The sequence below is a fragment of the Dromaius novaehollandiae genome, chromosome Z, assembly GCF_036370855.1.
Source record: "Dromaius novaehollandiae isolate bDroNov1 chromosome Z, bDroNov1.hap1, whole genome shotgun sequence".
Taxonomy (NCBI): domain Eukaryota; kingdom Metazoa; phylum Chordata; class Aves; order Casuariiformes; family Dromaiidae; genus Dromaius; species Dromaius novaehollandiae.
In genome coordinates, this window is record NC_088132.1 from 71,400,059 (window position 1) to 71,420,514 (window position 20,456).

At 38.2% G+C, this 20,456-nt stretch overlaps 1 protein-coding gene across 14 annotated transcripts in view; it reads left to right on the forward strand.

Moving 5' to 3' along the window:
• LOC135325039 (prolactin receptor-like) overlaps positions 1–18,148 on the forward strand; it is a 158,228-nt gene extending 140,080 nt beyond the window's left edge. For 12 of the 14 annotated variants that reach the window (XM_064502415.1, XM_064502419.1, XM_064502413.1 and 9 more), the window contains 7 exons: positions 1,059–1,191; positions 2,416–2,585; positions 3,880–4,049; positions 5,059–5,203; positions 6,027–6,126; positions 7,099–7,168; positions 7,818–15,017. In XM_064502415.1, coding sequence (XP_064358485.1) covers positions 1,059–1,191; positions 2,416–2,585; positions 3,880–4,049; positions 5,059–5,203; positions 6,027–6,126; positions 7,099–7,168; positions 7,818–8,843 — 1,814 coding nt within the window. In that variant the 3' untranslated portion in view covers positions 8,844–15,017. Of the gene's footprint in view, positions 1–1,058; positions 1,192–2,415; positions 2,586–3,879; positions 4,050–5,058; positions 5,204–6,026; positions 6,127–7,098; positions 7,169–7,817 lie in introns of all 14 variants that reach the window. The other 2 variants (XM_064502424.1, XM_064502425.1) reach the window with 1 other exon arrangement.
• Positions 18,149–20,456: the final 2,308 nt, after the last annotated feature.

The window sequence follows — 20,456 nt, forward strand, 5'->3', positions numbered from 1 at the left end:
AAGTCATAACACTGCAGCCACTATCACATGGGAATAATTATCTGTGTTCTCTTGGTTCTGAGTGAACACATTAAATAGGGATGACCTTGTATCTTTTTATCAGACACTGTAGTCAGGTTGTCTCAAATCTTCTATTTCTTCTGCATGAACTGTATTATTCATTATTTGACACAAAGATGTCTGAAATATTATTAACAGAAAAATATTTAAATGTCACATTTTCAGATCTGCCTTAGGCAATTAGAAGTTTGGAAAAATCAATGGCACTATTCTACATAGTGGAAAATATATATTATTAATGTAATAAGGCCATATTTTGCCACAAATACGCATTGGCAACAGTTCAGTCACATCAGAGTTTTGACCAGCATCATCCTAGTCAAAACTTAAGTGCTTTCTTCCCTCTACCATATTCTAAATGCTTTGCTTGAGTCTGTAATATTATCAGGAATCCAAACTGGTAATAAGAAATTGCTTGGCAGCCATCAGGCAAGTAGCCTAGGTACTGAGCATAAGGTCACTGTGAAAGGAAATATGAAAATGTCGTTTTTATATCTTAGGAGTCAGCTTAGCATGATCAGGTACCACCAAAGAGATTACTGGCAAAGACATAAACACATGGGCAAACACTTACTTTCTTCTTCATTTTTTTCCTTAAAAGTCAAAACAAGCAACAGCATACTTTTGAAACGAGAAGCATCTTGAAACTATGTTTTAGAGGATAAATGGTTTATGTAGAAGATAGACTGAATAGCAGAGTATATTTTAAATCATTTTGTAGAACCTGCTTTGACAGTATATGAGCATCCCATATCAACTTTATGAGACAAAGAGCCACAGATGGGAAACTGGAACGTAGTCCCTCGGCATAGTTGCAGTGGAAAAGAATTTTGAATCCAGGTCAAAGTAGAAGGCTGCTGCCCTAAACACTGAACCGTCCTTCCCTTCCTGTGCTAATACTGAAGCGAAATCTTTTATTTTCCTGTGCTCCACTTGACAGTGTTTTATAAATTCAGGGTTTAAACTTACTAATTAGTTCATTTTTGTATTTCTTGCAGGACAGTCACCTCCTGAAAAGCCTGCAATAATAAAATGTCGTTCTCCAGAAAAGGAAACCTTTACTTGTTGGTGGAAACCTGGTTCAGATGGAGGACATCCTACTAACTATACTTTGCTCTACAGCAAAGAAGGGTAATAAGATATGTATAATTATTCAATGTTTTATCAGAAGGACCTGGAAAATCAAGCCTAATTGCTTTTGCATTTAAGAGATGCCTTTTTCCACTTGCTCATTCATCATAGACAATTATCAGAGAAGAGAAAATAGCTTCAGGCTTTTGTGCAAGTGACATTTGCTGGAATAGCAACAACATATTTAAGGTTGAAATGGGGTCTCTTTTTAATGTCAGGTTTTTCAAACTGCCATTAATTCTTCTGGTGTGGATAGACTTCCTTGTAAGTTGGCATGATGCAGCAACCGTGTAATAGTGTTTGTGTTACAAATATACAGTCCTGTAGCTCCTTGGCTACACATTCCCATACACAAGGCTTTTCAAAATGACCAGATATTAAAATTTTCATCTTCTGTTAATGCTTTTTTGCACAGGTATTCGTAGGCCATGAATGCTTCACTGCTTCTGTGGCAATCTAGTGCCTCAAACTTAAGTGCCAAATATTCATTTTTAAGCAGAAGTCAATATTTTGGGGGATCCCGGGAAGTGAACTAGTATTGGTTCATCCCAGCACTGCTCTGCCTTGGACTGACCTAACTGTATACTGAACTGTAGAAAAAGATGGACCCTGGTCCACAGAAAAAGACAGACAGTGGTGCAGCCAGCCAGGGCAGAGTGTGAGGCTCACATCCATACCTTTCTGTTCTGTTACTCTGCTTCTCAGAGAAACCTGGAAACACGTATAACATGCTCAACAGGTGCAAATTAGGCAGAAAATAGATTATTCTGGAAGAAAAGATAATGAAAAAGCAAAATAGGCTGCAAGTCTATGATGTGGGCAGAATTAACATCAGCTTGAAATGAACACTGGAAATAACTGTTTTTAATAGATGGGTTAGAAGACTTTGGCAATCACTTTCTACTTGCTCTTTGGACCATGTAAGGGCAATGCAGTGGAGAATGGCATTTGGAAAAGTGAGAGTTGCAATTTACTAGCCTACTGCTGCAGCTACAGCAGCTTAAGCACTCCAGACTTTGTAGTTTTTATCCTGGGGGGATGATGCTTACTACAGTCTCTGGAATTGCCCAGTGACTCTTCAGTCTGAAAGCAGTTTTCTAATGTTCTTCACATTGCCTGGCATGAAGAATCTGATCCAGCCCTAAGTAATACTGAACTACGAGTAATCCAAGTCAGGTGTTGTACTCTGTATGCATCCTAATCTCTGTGATTCTTTCATTTCAGAGAAGAACAAATTTATGAATGTCCAGATTACAGAACTGCAGGCCCCAATTCCTGCTACTTTGATAAAAAACACACCTCTTTCTGGACTATATACAATATTACTGTAAGGGCAACTAACAAAATGGGAAGTAACATCTCTGATCCTCATTATGTGGATGTGACTTACATAGGTAAGAGATAAATAAAGGTTTTTAAGTGGAACCCAACTAATTCAAAATTATGAGTTTCGACACCTAGAATTTTAATTCCAGCTCTTCTCATATATGATATTATATCCAAGTTAAAAACATATAAGAACAAACAAGATCTGATCTGCTGTAATGATAAATCAATATTTATCCTTTTAGCATTTTATTTTCAAAGGAAGCCTAAAAATGCTAAAAGTTTAAAAACTGCATTCAGATAACCACGTAATGGTTTTGCATATTTCTTTCAGTCAAGAAACATCATCCACCTAAAATATTTTTCCACTGTACCAGCGACTGAAATCAAATTGATCTTTTAACTAATAATACAATACTTAAATTTGATTACCTAAAAGTACTTATCTGAAATTTGCTTTTCTCTCAGACCCAAGAGATGCTATATCAGTGCTCTTTATAGCAGAGTATATTGATAATCTCTTTTCTCAGACTTTTTCCACAGAGTGACTTGGCAAGTATTTAGTTTTTTCTAAGGGAAAGAAACATTATTAGTGATAACCAGTTTGTTATCAATGGTGTATCTACAGGGAGCATAGTAATTGAAAAAGTACTCCTGGAAAAAAAGGCTTAATATTTTATCTCCATGCCATGACTATTTACTTGTTGAGACTTCACATAAGACAATGGAAAATAGTACATGCACTATATCTAGGTACTTTAGTACTCTGAACTGAGGTAGCTGCAACCCTGACTGTGGCTGAAAGCTGAATTCCATTTTATTTTATTTTTGAAGTATAGATGGGGCTTTAATATTGCTGTTGTGTTTTATTTTTAAATACACCCTATGCATGTAGAGATTAAGCTGGTGTGTTTTCTGAATATAAAAGATGAGGGAGTAGGTTTTATCAGCTCAATCTGTATTTCCAGCATTCCTAAATGTATATGCCAACTTTGATAACATTATGATATAACACAACTTTCGTAACACAGTAGTAAATTTGTTAACTTTGTTTCTGTTAACTTTGAAAAATAGTTGTAGAAGAGCAACAATAAATGATAATGGCAGAAAAATAATTTCTGGTTATAAACAATTAATGCAAATCTTAATATGAACGCAACTTATTTACTATTCTTCAGTTACTTCAAATTTATAAATCCATGGTACTTTATCAGGAAATTCTTGATTCCTGTATCCCAACAACAATTTTATGTTACTAGACACACTGGAGGTGGCAACTCACCACTCACACTTTTATACCTCCTCCTAAGATGCAAGGAAAAGTCTTGCAGACTCTTAGTGTCAATTCTCTTTTTTTAACAGTACAGCCAGATCCTCCTGTGAATGTAACTCTAGAATTAAAAAAGCCAATCAATAGAAAACCATATCTGGTCTTGACATGGTTTCCACCCCCACTGGCTGATGTCAGATCTGGATGGCTTACTCTTGAGTATGAGTTGCGACTAAAGCCTGAAGAAGGAGAGGAATGGGAGGTAAGAAACTGCAGATTTTTGCTAGATGATGTTTTCTGATCAATTAGATTTTGTCAGCTAGGTTCCATGCCTGAACGTAATGAAGTGGGCACATATAACAGTTCAGCCTTTTTCAGAAGCTATGCTTGTGTGATCTATAACTTTCTACTGAGAAGACTGTGGTATCTCAGATGCTATTGTGTAATAGAAGGCACTAAAATAATTGTTTTTAATTGTGATAATTCTGTATTAATCATAATGGTATACAGTTTAATTTGTTAGTTCTCATTTAGTCAGGGTTTTGTTTTTTTTTTTTTTTGATAATCTGTTTCTCAACCACAAGGACTTCTTAGGTAACAGAAAGCTCAATAACATCATGTAAAATGATTACATTTGTACAAAGAACCATTAAGTGACAGTTGTCCTGGCCACATAAAAACAACTGTCTATGCCCAGGATGTACAACTCAGATAGCTGGGTGGCAAATTAAAGACTCCAGCTACTGGCATTGGGCTGCATCCCTTTCTTGTCTGCTGCAATACTTCTCAGCCATCTCTCTATCTCCTCCTTCCTTCCTACTGCCACTGCAATTCCCAGCTCCCGGGTCATTGCAAGGTCCACTGTTTCCTTCCCTGTGCAGTTTCACCAGCTTCCACATTCCTTCTTTGCTCTCTGCATTTTCTTCACCAGTCTTTGTCTTTTCTGCCTCTTCCTCCTCCTCTCACCATTGCATTCCTGCCACTACCAGAGTTCCTCACACTTGCCATGTGCTCATGATATGTTGTTATACTAGTTTCATTTGCACAGTATAACAGGGCTTGATATCATTCCCATTGCATTATGTTAGAACGTGAACCACAGAAATAAAATAGATGTACCATTATTCTGTGCCCGTATAACAATCCTTATGAAGCTATCCAGATCCATCCTATATTCCCAACTTGGTTATCAAGACTTTAAATTAGCTATGATTTTCATAGCAAAATGTCTTAATTTTGTATGGATTTTATGATTTTTAATTCATTTCCAGACTATTTTTGTTGGACAGCAAACGCAATATAAAATGTTTAGTTTAAATCCAGGAAAGAAGTACATAGTACAGATTCACTGCAAACCAGACCACCATGGATCGTGGAGTGAATGGAGCTCAGAAAAGTCTATTCAGATCCCCAGTGGTGAGTGGCCAAGCATCCTTTCAATAACTGTGTAACAATGAAGTTCATGTGATACTTTTGTTAGCTGTCCAGAGCAGCCATGAAGATTGACATCCCATAGTTTCCCTAAGACAGGTAAGAACATCATTGCTAAGAAAACTGAATTCTCAGCTTCCTTGCACCATACTCGGCTGTCCCCTTCATTACTTTTAGGAGTAAAGAAGGTGAATCAATTTCCTTACCTATTTAAACCCTGTCCTTTCTCCTTATTGCCTCATTTGTTCTCACAATGGTAGGTTTTAATGAATAGAATACTGGCAATTGCATTAAAAGTACTACATAGACAGCAAATAATCATTACCTTCAGACTAACAACTCTGGATTGCTGTCTATCTGGAATGAATTCAAAATGAACACCTGAATGTAAAAAGCATGATGTTACAATAGAAATCCTTAAAACCATCTAGCCATAGATCATTTTACCTACCATTTAATTAATTATATGATATATGTTTGACAATGAAAAGACTATAGCATTGGCATAAGTAGATTTCAACCCAATTGCTATAACTGGCCAAGACAAAATTTCCCTCTTCATGCATTTTTATATCATTTTTCATAGACATAGTTGATTTCCTGCACAATACCATTAATAAAAAGCATATTATTTATCAGATATTACTAAGCTTATAGAGATCAGTCTATGCTAGGAATGGCTGCTAGATTCAATAGCAAATTTGGCATTTAGACCCATTTTTAAAATAAAAGCCATTTGATACTTTTTTGCATAGTTACTATGTAAATATTAGGCATGCGTCCTTAAATAATTCTGGTTGTTTCCCAGACTTTAGAGTAAAAGATATGATTGTGTGGATCATCGTGGGTGTCTTATCATCTCTCATATGTTTAATCATGAGCTGGACAATGGTTTTAAAAGGATACAGGTAAGTCATCAATTCCATGATAGTATAGAGCTGAAAATCTCAGCAAACTTGTTAAAATAGGCTTCTAGCATTTGACTTAATTTCCTATAGTTTTTATGTTCTTTTATCAACTATAAATTAGAGGAATTTGACTTCAAATTTTCAACTGATAAAGAGATATCTCTGTTCTTTTGTGAAACCAGGCTAAAAACAAAAGGCTAAATTCTCAATTGATAAAGACACATCTCTATTAGATCTGAGCATCCTGGTTAGTCCTGTTAAGCATTCAGCAAACATTATCATCTGGAGTATCCCTACTTCTATAGAAAACAACTTTTTGCTTTTAGCCTGGTTTCTTAAGGGAAACAAGGTTTACACTATGAGATTGTCTTTTTACCCACCTGTCTGTTAATTCCCTGAATAATTTATTAAATCATTGACTAATTTCAGTCAAATCTGAAAGATGTCTCAAAGTTTATTACTTTTGCACAAGTTTTGCTAAAATTACTGGATGAGTAGAGGAGAGAGAGGGAAACCACTGAAGGAAAAGCCAGCCAAAGTCATTCATCATAAATCCAATTTAGTAGCTGTCAGCTGACAGTCAAGCATGTCTGTAGAGGCCTGCTTGTCCTCCTGCACTGTGCAATAGACAGCTATGTCTTGACCAGTGAGGAAGTTACAGTGGTTTCAAAAGATTGGAGGTTAAGGGAAAAAGGACAGTAAAAGAATATTAGCAGTGTTACTTTTCCAGTTTAATAACAATTACTTTTGTGCTGTTCTCTTCCTTCTAAATACATCTAAGAATAACTTATAAACTATACCTGGCTCTGTAGATTACCTGGCTCGAGAAGGTAAACAGGAAACAGGTCCAGTAGGGAGGTATCAGATACAGAGAAGTGGTTGAAAATTCAGTCACATTCAGGGAAAACGGGAGAACAAACAGAGAGATAGGGCCTGTCCTTTCACATTGTGTGTTTGATCTGTTTCTTTTAGAATGATAGCCTTTATCCTACCACCAGTTCCAGGACCAAAGATAAAAGGCATAGATGCACATCTGTTGGAGGTGAGTACCCCAATAACAACAAAAGAATTCACCATTACATACTTTTCCAAATTCTGTACTAGCAAAATCTGTTACCATAGTTAAGTACAATATAGCTTTAATTAATTTAATTTATGTTAAAAATAAGCAAAACTTTCAGCTTGATATTGTGGAACATACAGGCAACACAGAGTCTTTAAACTAGTGCCTTGCACGAGTGATAGGAGGAGGTTTGAGAACAGGATTTGGCACAACAGTTGTTCCCTGGGACACAACAAGAGCCAACGCCTATGTGATCTTTCTAATAGTTCTTACGGAGAAGCTCTCTACAATCTCGTGTCACGCTGAGGAGACAGGACATGGCTGGGCTATCATTCTCCTCCATTCCCTTCTTGCCAAACCCATGAGACCCTTACCTGCCCTGAAGCTCCCAGGTCCTCACATTTAGGAACATGAATTCTGGGATTTTGTCTCCCCACTGAAAGAACTCAAGGAAAGTTCCTCCACTATTTTCTCCAGCAGTAGAGATTCAGTTTAGGTCTAATGATATAACTATTTAAGTAACTGCATATTAACTATGTAGATTGTTCACAGTTGTTCTAGTCATATGTAAACCTTAAGGTTAGCAGTGAACAAAATATCAATGATGTCATATTTATTATGCCCTTAGACAGGCAAGTCTGAAGAATTATTGAGTGCTCTTGATTGCCATGGTTTCCCTCCAACATCAGACTGTGAGGAACTACTGATAGAATATCTGGAGGTGGAGGACAGCGAGGATCAGCAACTCATGCAAAGTCATAACAATGGTCATCCCAGTAAAAACACGCAGATGACATCCAAGGAAACAGACAGTGACTCAGGACGAGGGAGCTGTGACAGCCCTTCTCTGCTTTCCGAGAAGTGCAGGGAGTCCCTTCCATCAAAACTTCCAGCACAAGATGTAAGAGATGTTCATGAAAATAATGCAGGAAAAAGGGGTTGGGAAACTCAGTGTATGGCCTCTTCAGAAGAGAAAGCGCTCCCTTTTAACACTGCAGGTACAAAATCATCCACATGGCCTGCAGCTCAGTTACCTAATATTCATCCTTCTATATTTGCCTATCACAGTACTGTAGATGCAGATAAGATAAAACTAAGTACCACGAATGTGAGTGTTGCACCAGTTTTGGTGGGAAATGAAGAAAAACATCAGTCACGATATTCTACCACTGAAACTCTCTGTGAAGAAAACTTGGAAAAGCAACAAGAGATGGAGAATATGCATTCCAAAAATGACCAAAGCACAATACAGGTCAAGCAAAACAGACTCAATGAAAAGTCATCTTTTTTGAATGCTAAACTAATGGATTACGTAGAAGTTCACAAAGTTAGACAGGATGAGGAGCCAGCAGTATTACTGAAACATAAAGAAAATAGTGGAAAAATTGAAAAATACACAGTTCCAGGAACCAGCAAAGAATATACAAAGGTCTCAACAGTTGTGGACCATAATATTCTAGTATTAATGCCAGAATCAAGAGTCCAGCACACACCTGTGTCTCAAGAGCCTGCAAAGGAAACATCTCAGAACCTTCAGCAAGGTCAAGTTGAGAAAAACATGAGCTACTGTCTGACAACTCCAAATGAGTGCAAAAGAGAGGCTAGTGGATCAGAGTACATGGACCCATCTTCCTTTATGCCTGCCTTTAAATAGCTGAAAGTTTGATTATTCTCCATCAGGTAACGCTACAGAATGAGTTAAATACAATCAAATAATAAAGCTAAGTAAGCTCTGTGGTTTAAGATTATGCTGCTGCATCATAATTGTAGGTTACACCTTTTCCTAGCTGACAAGTCTTTGATTTACATATTGATTTTGTTAATAGTTGTGTACAGTAAAAGAAAAACAAACAGCAAAGAGTTCCTTAAAAAACCTAGCCTCCTATGTGTATCGTAGAGAAAATAAAATAAACCGTGGGTGGATATAATGATAATCATGGAAGTAAACCTTAGATCATTAACACAGGTTTCTGACAAAGGGAAATGAGGAAATGGATATTATGTGCCATGAAAAACTACACTGTAAACAAATTATTCAACTTCTGAGATCTTCTGTTATTTGATTAAACCTAGGGGAACAGTTCTGATCCAACAAAGATGAAAATTTTTATGGGTCAGTCAATATATAGTGGTTGTCAGTTCCTAACCAGAGCATTTGCTAAACCAGATAAATCACTACAAAATAACATTCTGATATACAATGTTTTTTTTCTCAATGCATTCTGACACTAGATTGTTCTCTTTATATTCTTTCTCAATCCTAAAAAAGGACCTCTTATATATGAAAAAATCATATATAAAACAAAATATATTCAACTAACTGTAGTTAAAATAACAAATCCTTCTAAATATATTTTTGCTTTCAGTGTGACAGATAACTTTACATCCCATTCATATCCTACTCCAATCAAACCAAATATGAAAAAAATAGCAAGACACTATTTGATATACTGCCTTACTGTATATAATACACAATTCTACTTTAGTTACAAGCCCATGTGTTTAACAGTGTATTTTTAAAGGCTATTTTTCTATTACTGAAAAAGCAAAATAAAACATTTTTAATTTCCCAATGCTGTTTAGCTACTTAACAACTCTTCTGTTTCCTTCTGCTGCAACAGTAGTAAGGGGTAAAGCTGCCATTTCTATATGAAACGTAAGATTTAACTTCAGAGTAATTAAGAATATTAAGTAATTTTTAATCTATATTTCTAATATATTGCAGATATATTACTATTTGAATTGTAAATTATTTATTCCACATGTTTTTTACCAGCTGTTATTACAAAATTATAATAGAATCCAGGTTTTGAGAGCACAGCGTCTTTTCCATAGAACTTGTAGCCTGATGCCACTCCTGAACGGAATGGTGTTCTCCTGCATCGTAACACAATGTCTGGGCTTTTCTCTGAGCCTGAAAAGAAAGTCTGAAGTCAGATTTTTCAAACTGAACTTACCAAAATGAATATCAGAAGGCAGCCTCAAAAGTCAGGTGTGTGAGGCATAAAGTTAGAGTCAGTCCTCTGTTGAAATGGTGATGGGAATGAAAGAAGGAGTCTGTGTACTTGGGTTGGACAGCTGCCCCAGAACAGCCGTGGGAACACTAAGGATTCCTCTTACCACATGTGACTGAAGGCAGAATCACAATGATAGTTAGCAATGGCTGTGAACTTTCTGTAGCCCTTCCTTCTTCAAAGAAAATTTAATTTACTCAAGGAAAGCATGACAAAGTGCTGATTCATTAAAACTTGGTCAGGCATTTTGCGAATACCACTAGCTTCAGGGGAATTTGAAAAGGGAAGGGAAATTGTATTGGGCATGTGATGGAAAGTGTTTTTACCATAGATGAGCTCTGTTCTCCTTCTTGTCTTTCCTAAACAGCTTCACATTTCTCCAACTTTTTATTATAAGTGCTGAGCCAGCCTTCCTGCAGTATCAGGTAACCCACTGCAGAGCCAGTCAAAAGAGACTTTCAGATTTTCAAAGTCCCAGAAGGACACATCTAATTTGGCATGTAAGTTTCTCACATTACACCTTCATGCCATGGAACTGCCAAGTACAGATCAGACCTTTTCACTGGCAGGACTTCAGAATTTAACTAATTATCTGTGAGCATATAAACATATGTGTTAATATATATTGTAACATTCACTTCAGGAATCAAATTAAGAGTCTGTGGCCTCTCTACAGGCAGTATGTTGCCCACTTCTAGAGGGTGATCAGAGTAGTCTGGATGTTCTGCTGAATGTACAGAGAGGGATCTTAGAGTCTTCATTCAGCCACTTAATTTAAACACCTGAAGACATGAATTGGCTACTTTGGAGAGTAGCCAAGCTTAACATTTTGCCTAGTTAAAGGTAACAGGACAATTTTATTGTAGCATTCATAGTGTATCTTCTAGATTTTCTAGAGATGCTAAAATACTGCAAAGGAGCTATCAAGTTATTGGTCAAAATTGAAATGTTTTGCAGGGCAGCCATTTGTGTGTGTGCATGTATGTAAGCTGATAATACACTGTCTAATTCTCTCTGACAGTACTTCATTTACAGTTTGGTTTTCTGACTGAATCTGGTAGACCCGGTTTGGATCAGACACATTCCTTTTCTTTACATAGATAGCCATATCTGAGCCAAGCAGTTGTTTTCTACTCCTGACAACGTCCACGAGGACATACTGCTGCAGGCCTTTTGTATCCCTCTGGTGATGCACACAGGCAGTAGAATCTTGTCAACCTACAGCCTAAAGATTTTACTTATGTAGTGGATTTTTAGGTTAATATACAGGCAGCTAGTACATATGTTACAAACCAAAGAACACAGGTAAGGTGTCAGCAGCAGGCTGTTGCTGTCATACTGGTTACTTTGGACCAGAGGCAGCCAGGCACAATTTTTAGCAGATGTGAAATGTATGATCATCCTGCCTAACTTTAGGTATCTATAACTGTACCAAGTTTCTAAGTTTTTATTGTAGACTGTGGAGCCTAGAGCATGATTCATCTGACCAAATGCAAGAGTCTACTTTAGGAAGAGATGACTCACACTCCAGTCTCCATTGACTGTATGTAAATTTTGTCTCTGCTAGCTTGCTCTAATCAGGGGCTGAGACTCTCTAGCCCAAGAATCAGAATTTCAATCATGTTTACTCAAACATTTTCTGTGTTGACATTGGTTAAATGAAAGAATATGGGCTGTATTAATATTCTGGAGTATGTCTGATGGTGTTCCAGTCACTGGGTCCCAGGAACATTGTTAACTTTAAGACCTTGAGTTCATAAAACACAAAAGATCAGATTTTCAAAAGACCTGTAGTTTATATGCTCATGCAAAGTCCAAGTTGCCACAAGAAAAAAAAAAATCAGTATTGTTGCCTGAAGAGCCAGGATTGCAAGATATTGAAAAGAAGGTCCCTCTCGTAATCCACACAGAAAGAGAACTGAGTAGAAGAGTTTCTATGCCTTGCTATAAATTGGTACTGAAGCTACAAAAGAGTGGTCTCTTCCACCTTTGCAAGGGAATGTCTCATGATGTCAAATCATTGTGGCTTTCTGTGAAAAAAGAGAAATTCAGCCAGAATGCAGAAGGTACATTTGCTGGTTGCTTAGAATTCGCTAAGCCTGTTGAGGGATTTGCTATACAAGTATAATTTGAACATATTTTTCATGAACATATTTCATACTTCAAGTTGAACAAATGTGCAGTGTGATTATTTTTCCTTTGGATGTGATTTTCCAAAATCAGTGGGAATAACACCTTCTGCAACTGGTCTGAACAGTACTTTTGCACATCAAAAAGAAAATAAACTAGTGTTCTGTAAAATAAGGATAATCTTCAGCTGAGTGTATGGGCCTTTGGATGTTTATTCTTTGTTTGCGATATTATTTTTGGTTACAACTCTTTAAGGAATTGCTTTTATTATGATATAGATGAGATTTTTGTAGCAGTTGTACAGACTGGATTGTTGTGAAGTTACAATACACTAGTGGGGAATAACACACTCCTGAAACCTCCCTGCATACACGGGACAATGATTTATGTCACAGAACTTACCCCAGGAACAGAGATTAGCCCTCAAACCTCTGCCCCATTGGATAAATTTCTTACTTGGGAAAACTTTTCAAAAAGTTCGATGTTTTTAATGTCAAATCTGTATGTGTGTCAGTTAAAGTGTAAATTGCCTTTTAGCAGCATAAAAGCCCTACAAAGAAGCATAAAGGCTCTTCAGAAGTAATTCATTTTATAAAATTCATAAAATTGAATATGTACATTTTTGATTAATTATCTTTCCTTTGGATTCAGATAATATTGTTAACAGCTTTTCTTCATATTGAGAAATACAACTCCTCATTATTTTAGATTTTCTCATTAGACTTTTTTGTTTAGCAAAGACATATTTGATACAATGTTTTGGTATTTTCAGTGTAATGTTCCTGACTTTTAAATAAATACAATTTGTTGAACTGGGACATGTGCTCCCAAAACTTACTGTCACATAAAATTACAGGCTTGAAGAATTGTCTTTATGATATTATATAACTACAAAGCATTATTTAATAAAAATGTAGTAAACTGACTTTATATAATACTAATAAGAGAATCAGGAATCAGAGAATCACAGAATGGTTGAGGTTGGAAGGGACCTCTGGAGATCATCTAGTCCAACCCACCTGCTCAAGCAGGGTCACCTAGAGCACGTTGCACAGGATTGCGTCCAGGCAGGTTCTGAATATCTCCAGAGAAGGAGACTCCACAACCTCTCTGGGCAACCCGTTCCAGTGCTCTGTCACCCTCACAGTAAAGAAGTTTCCCCTCATGTTCAGACTGAACTGCCTGTGTTTCAGCTTGTGCCTCTTGTCCTGTCGCTGGGCACCACTGAAAAGAGTCTGACTCCATCCTCTTGACACCCTCCCTTTAGATATTTGTACGCATTGATAAGATTCCCCCTCAGTCTTCCCTTCTCCAGGCTAAACAGGCCCAGCTCTCTCAGCCTTCCCTCATAGGAGAGATGCTCCAGTCCCCTAAGCATCTTCATAGCTGGACTCGCTCCAGTAGCTCTGTATGTCTCTTGCACTGGGGAGCCCAGAACTGGGCACAGCACTCCAGATGCGGCCTCACCAGGGCTGAGTAGAGGGGGAGGATCACCTCCCTTGACCTGCTGGCAACACTCTGCCTAATGCACCCCAGGATACCATTGGCCTTCTTGGCCACAAGCGCACATTGCTGGCTCGTGGTCAACTTGTTGTCCACCAGGACTCCCAGGTCCTTCTCCACAGAGCTGCTTTCCAGCAGGTCAGCCCCCAGCCTGTATTGGTGCATGCGGTTATTCCTCTCGTGGTGCAGGACCTTGCACTTGCCTTTGTTGAACTTCATGAGGTTCCTCTCCACCCAACTCTCCAGCCTGTCCAGGTCTCTCTGAATGGCAGCACAGCCCTCTGGTGTATCAGCCACTCCTCCCAGTTTTGTATCATCAGCAAACTTGCTGAGGGTGCACTCTGTCCCTTCATCCAGGTCATTGATAAATAAGTTGAGCAAGACTGGACCCAGTACTGACCCCCTGGGGGACATTGCTAGCTGTAGGCCTCCAACTAGACTCTGCACTGCAGTCAAGGTAGACAACATCCACTGCTCTCCCCTCATCTACCCAGCTAGTCATCCCATCATAGAAGGCCATCAGGTTCGTTAAGCATAAATTCTCCTTGGTGAATCCATGCTGACCACTCCTGATCACCTTTTTTCCTCCATATGCTTAGAGATGACATCCAGGATGAACTGTTCCATCACCTTTCCAGGGATCAAGGTGAGGCTGACTGGCCTGTAGTTAAGAGGATATATTTGTTTATGGAACAAACTGAAAAACAAATATGTAATGATAATTGATTTATGAATTCTGTGGTATGTTTTAAGTGTTTATGTTTAGATGGCTGGAAAATCTACAGTTGCTTTAAATGTCATTTAAATATTTAACATGTAGTAACAGCAAGTATCAAAAATGAGTATGCAGTATTTGTGATATCTGAAGCACTATGTATGTGGAATTCACATCATGAAGCCTGTAAATGTATTTGATAATTTTTCATTAACTGTAAACAACTTGAAAGTGTTGTGCAAGCAAACCAAAGTCATCTAAGCCAGTTGGTGAATATGATAAATCTTCTACAAAGCCATAAACACACATGAAATGAAAATGTATCACGAGATCAGGCACCATGTTTTTAAAGAATCGCTACCTCAGATTTTTTTGCTCCCTTTAAAAAGGCAAACAGAAGCATTTTAATTTGTATGTCAAATTACTATATCAAGATTAAAAACAACTTATAATTTGTAATGTTCAATTTGTTTTTGTTAAATAACAGTTTGTCATGGAATCATCACTGGAGTTGCACTAATACTATTAGGATGGGATACTAGAGATGTGTAGCAAAGTGAGATGCTTATGTATAAAAGAAAACAAATTTCCGTCTTGTAGGGAAACCCATACTGACCAGCTTGGCAGACACAATTTTCCTAATGCATCCGTCCGTTTCCTGGACTGACAAGTTATTTGGGAGCTGCCTGTGTGCCCAGCCCACTTGGACTGAATAAGCTGAGTTCTCAGATATGCTCTGACAAATGACTAACTGAGCATTTGTCAACATTTACTATCCAGAAAGATGTTTTGAGTTCCCAAGAACTAAATGTTCAAACTCTGTCCCTAAATGAGTGAGGATATAGACTAGCCCAAATCTCAACCATCTTAAACCCTCATACCAGACCACTGACTTCCTTCAGACTCCAATTGTTGTGGGCATGGGAGGATGGACTGAATTACACTAAACTGCAATAATCTTGTGGCCTGGCCTTGAAAACTCTTTTGAAGCAATTACAGGAATGCCTTCATCTTTTCTCTGTATGTCAAGCAGGAGATTAAAGATAAATGAAATATAGAAATACATAATGAATGGGAACAGAAAGAGAGCTTAATGATGGGAAGCGGGGCATGGTGGGGGCATGTGGCAGAATAGAAGGGGAGCACAGTGAACACTGTAGGATGGTACACAGGTAGATGAATTAGAGGAATCAGAAGTGGTGAGCATGCATATTGACTGCCGCTGAGAAGCGAGGGAGGGAGAACAGAAAATGAAGGCAAAAGAAGCCAAATGTAAAAGTAGATTGGAAAAGAATGAGAAATAATAAAACTGAGAGGAGTGATAAATTGGATTGTGGGCAAAAAAAATGGAAGAGAAAGAAACAGACTTTTAGCTCAAAAGTGGGAATATCCACAGTTACCTGAGATAGTCCACAAAAAAAATAAGGCCTTTTTAAATGCTAACCAGTTGGCAAGATGCTGGAAATCAGCTACTGGAAATCAGCTGTTATGTAAGAGCTGGAAAAAATCCTATCCATGAGAGTTGGTCATTCCATTTTTATGAGTTACAGGGTTTCCTTCCAAGTATCTGATATTGGCCACTGGCAAACAGAATACCTGAAGAGCTCATACTTCATCTGATCTGCTGTTGCATTTCCTACATGCCTAAGAAAAAAATCAACAGGAATAGTGTGGCCAAACTGTTTTTAAAAGCAACTTTCAGTTTTTCAGATACAGATTTATAGATGAGGCTTTCTTCTCCATTTGCATTGTCTCACAGATATGCCTATCACTCTTAAGCATTTTTCTGTTTATTAAAGGTAATGATCTATGAGCCACAAGAGACAAAGGACTTTGTGGACCCCAGTAAAATGGCCTCCTGACATTTCTAGGCATTGTTTAGTCTGTACCAGTGACAATACAACAATTAATATTTTTCTTAATCAGAAAGTGCCTGTCTTGGTGATAAATCTTGAGAGTTACCAAGTCAGGCATAAAATACATTCTCTCCCATTTAAGCTAAGTTTTTAAGAGAAAATACTATATCTCTTAAAAGTAATTCAAAACAGACCTAAACTCGTTGTGTGGCCCCTTCCAACCAGTCGTGTGTTAAAAAGCTGAGCAAGACAGTGGTGCAGAGACAAGCTAGGAATAAGGAAGAATCACATCTCCCTCTCTCATTTTTCGAAGGATTAACGTCCTGTTCTACTTTGTGATGCGGCTTGCTTGGACTTTGTCTTTGACTTTTTTTTTGACAATGCTGCTTCTGGGTCTATTTTTGTGAGCTGCTGAGTACCTTCACCTCATTTTGACAACAATAAGAATGGAAAGATTTCACTTAATTTCCAACAAAGATTCTGTAATCATCGGTTTTACAGTCATATAACACTAGCAGATTTTTAGAGGATGCTGAAAATCTTTGTAGAAATCACTTGTAGAAAGTATCCCTTAAGTATATCAGGAAATGGTACATGCCTAGGAATAGGCAGATTTTTCTATATAATAAGTATATGTGGAAATACAATGATGTTAAACCATATTTTTTAATATTCATAATGCTGTAGACTACTCTTAATTTTCATCCACCCGTCCTTTGTTCCAAAAGGAAGAGAAAACTACTGCTCAGATATACTCAGATGGGAGCTCCTGGGCTGCTTTTCATTTTTCATCTTAGAAAGTAATTTTTTCATTCTGTTTACAAATACCATTCTTCATCTGTAATAACAGAACCACCAGTTCCATGTATGCGTTATACTGCTCAGAGATACTCAACACTATCTGGGCTTCTATCTTTATATTATGCTTCATGGGTTTTTTTGAGTCAATGTGTTAAATACAGCAATACTGGGGGTGCTGGTCTGAATAAGCACTGCCCAGAAAAAATGTCAGCAGTACTTAACAACATGTATTTGTTCAAGTTTCTGGCATGCTGATAAGTGCAGGGGAAAGTCTCTGGAACTTCCTTGCCTGAATTCTACTTCATGCATAGTATCAGCAGGTCTCTTTAAGAAGCATTTATGAAATACATTGCGTGTTCTGAATAATGTGCACAATAAACAATGTACTTTCCAAGACAGAAAGAGATGGTCCAATATTTAAAGCAAAATTCTTTCCATTTGTGTAAACCGCCCCATTCCTAGCCTTGTAATAAAAGCCAGGCATTTTTTCCATTACAATTTCAGAACTTGCATGTGATCTGGAACATCCAAGTTATTGTAGTGTCATTACTGTAGAAACAGAATGACCTGAAGCACAATTATTCTATGAATCAAATCCAAATGTTTTGTAAATGTCTAAAATTCAAAAAATTATAGAAAGTAGGTCATTTAGTATACAGTACATTCATTGGTTGGAGAATACTGGTATAAATATAGCTGCTCAGGAATTCTTCATTGTTTCTAAGTGTATTTGAAGGACAATGCTTTAAAGTGTATGTATTTTTTAAGTACTTAATATTGAAAATGCTGGCTTTAAAAAATCTGTTAGTAATTTCACTTTTAAGTCAATATTGTCACTGAAGTCTGTAGCTTTCTGATAGACTTTTCAATCTTTTGTCATTGTAAAAACTCTTTGCAATGGTGTTTGCATTTCAATTTAATAAAACAGTTCTTGAATAAATTTTAGATAATTTTCTAGCTTTCATCATGGAATGTATCAGTTCCCGTATATCATGTGTAACAAACAAGGAGAAAAGCCAGGCATCCAGCACAGTTCATAGGATGGGCTCCCACTGTTCTGCACATGGAAGGCCCAGTGCTAGGTGCATTTAACCCACCTCATATGCACCGAGTAATTGATCTGATGTGCAGGAGGTTCCCAATTTGCAAATGTACTGAGAACACAACGTGAAGTCCTCTGTGCACACAAAGCTGGGTATGACAGAAGGAGCTTTGCTCCCTGACTTCCTGGAGGAGCTGGTTAGAAAGGTTGGTTTACTGCTGCTCACATTTCTTATCACTCCTAGGACATAGTCTGTAGGGCATAAACGGGCAATATATTCACATTATCCAAACATTTGGGGAGGGAGGGCTAAGCTGGAGAGAGGTGTGAGCAATGCTGTTACCTACAATCAGTCTTATGGTTTCATGGAAAGCAGTTAATGCAGATAGTTCATTCACTAGGTCACATCTTTTTTTATATATATATTCATGCTTCTTCATAGCTCTTTGTTTTGAAGAAAATAATCACTGAAATTCAGGCACTGCCAGTTATCAAAAGTAAAGCTTGATAGAAAAAGCTCAAGAACCTGGGAATCCTGAGGCATTTACTTTTCACTGGCAATTTTGTCTCCTGTTACACTAATTATCACTCCAGGAGACACCATCACAAACCTGTTCTTAATTTAGTATTTTAAGGAACTGGGAAATTAACAGGGTAAGTCAACAAAGAGTTTACTGCTTTCTCTAGAAAATAGGCTACAGCTGGTGCTGCCTGGATCTGGTGAAAATATAGTGGGAATTTAAAATAAAGCAGATTAATTTCATATCTCTGAAGTCATTATTAAATGGAGGTGTTGCCCCTGAATTACAGCAGAGATTGTAAAGGAAAGGTCACTGTAAAGGGATGGTCCTTCAAAGGTCATTACACTTGCTATGAGATGAGAGTTTTTACAATTTTGAAAAAAAAAGGGTGGGGGGGATCATCTGATTCTGCTACAGCTAGTAACAGCTGTGGCCACAAAAGAAAACAAGCGGCACAGGAGTCCCTCAGGTTCTCCAAAAGCTCAGAGGATTCAGATTGCACAGCTTATGCTCAGCTTCATCATCAAACTTAGTTTAGAGCAATACTCAGGTATTTTAGAACCTCCTGTTGCTACTCTATCTTCTCTCATCAGGTTTACCGTACTTGTGGGAGGTTGTGCTGGTGCTCTTTGCTGAAAAAGCAAAAAAAAAAAGGGGGGGGGGGAAGAAATGTCATACTCCTCTCCTTATGACAATATCTTTCAGTTTTCCTTATCATCAAGCTGTATTTAAAGATAACATCTCTTTCCATCTTTCTTTTTGATGTGACACTGTTTTGCTAATCTGTCCTCAGAGCTCATTTTTGGCCAAGGCTAAGCACAACTGGCCATGTTCAACCTTACAAACTTTTTCTTTTTTAAGTATTTGAGATCTGCTGTGTGAAGATGACAAATGCTTAGAAAAATTATCTGTACTTTATAAGAGTAAATATGTTCCCTTACAACCACATTTTTTTAATTATGATGCATTAGAATTTTGCCAGAAAATTACTAAAAATGAAACAGAACTCGATTATGTCAGAATTAAGTTGGAGCCCTGGGAAAACAATGATCGACATTAGCTCCTTCTTCTCCAAGATGTTAAGCTTTTTTATGTTAAGTATAAATTAACGATCGCTTTACCTTGTGCATGAGCATCTATCTGATAAAACATTTCTGCTGGTAATTTAGGTACGGACGTTTACGCCGTTGCCTCGTCAGACTTTCTGAAACGCGGTAGTAAGACTTCATTGTGATTAGCTTCTCTCACGAGCTTTACAAAAGGCCTTAGCAGGTACACCCAAGCGAAGTGATGCTTGTAGGGAAAGTAGGGTTTTTTGGTTTTTTTTGTAGTCTAACCACTACACTTGGGGAAAAAAACAAGCTTTTGGGTATCGAGGGCCCTGTTCTGGTCTGAAACGGCTGCAGGACGGCCCGGGCCCGCCATGCCGGGGTGCGTGGCCAGGGCTATGCCCAGCCCGCGCTGCCATGTCGCGTGGTGCCAGAGAGGCCCAGGGCCCGGCGTGAGGAGGATGGCGACGAGCCGGGACGAGACACAGATGGGACGGGGACAGGGACGCCACCGCCTTGGCTCCTGCCTCGGCGCCATCTCCCCGCTGGCCCCGCGGCTCGGTCCCGGTCACTGACCGGGGGCCGGCGCTGGAGCGGCGCCATTTCGGCCCGCGCGGCCAGGCGAGGCCGGAGCGG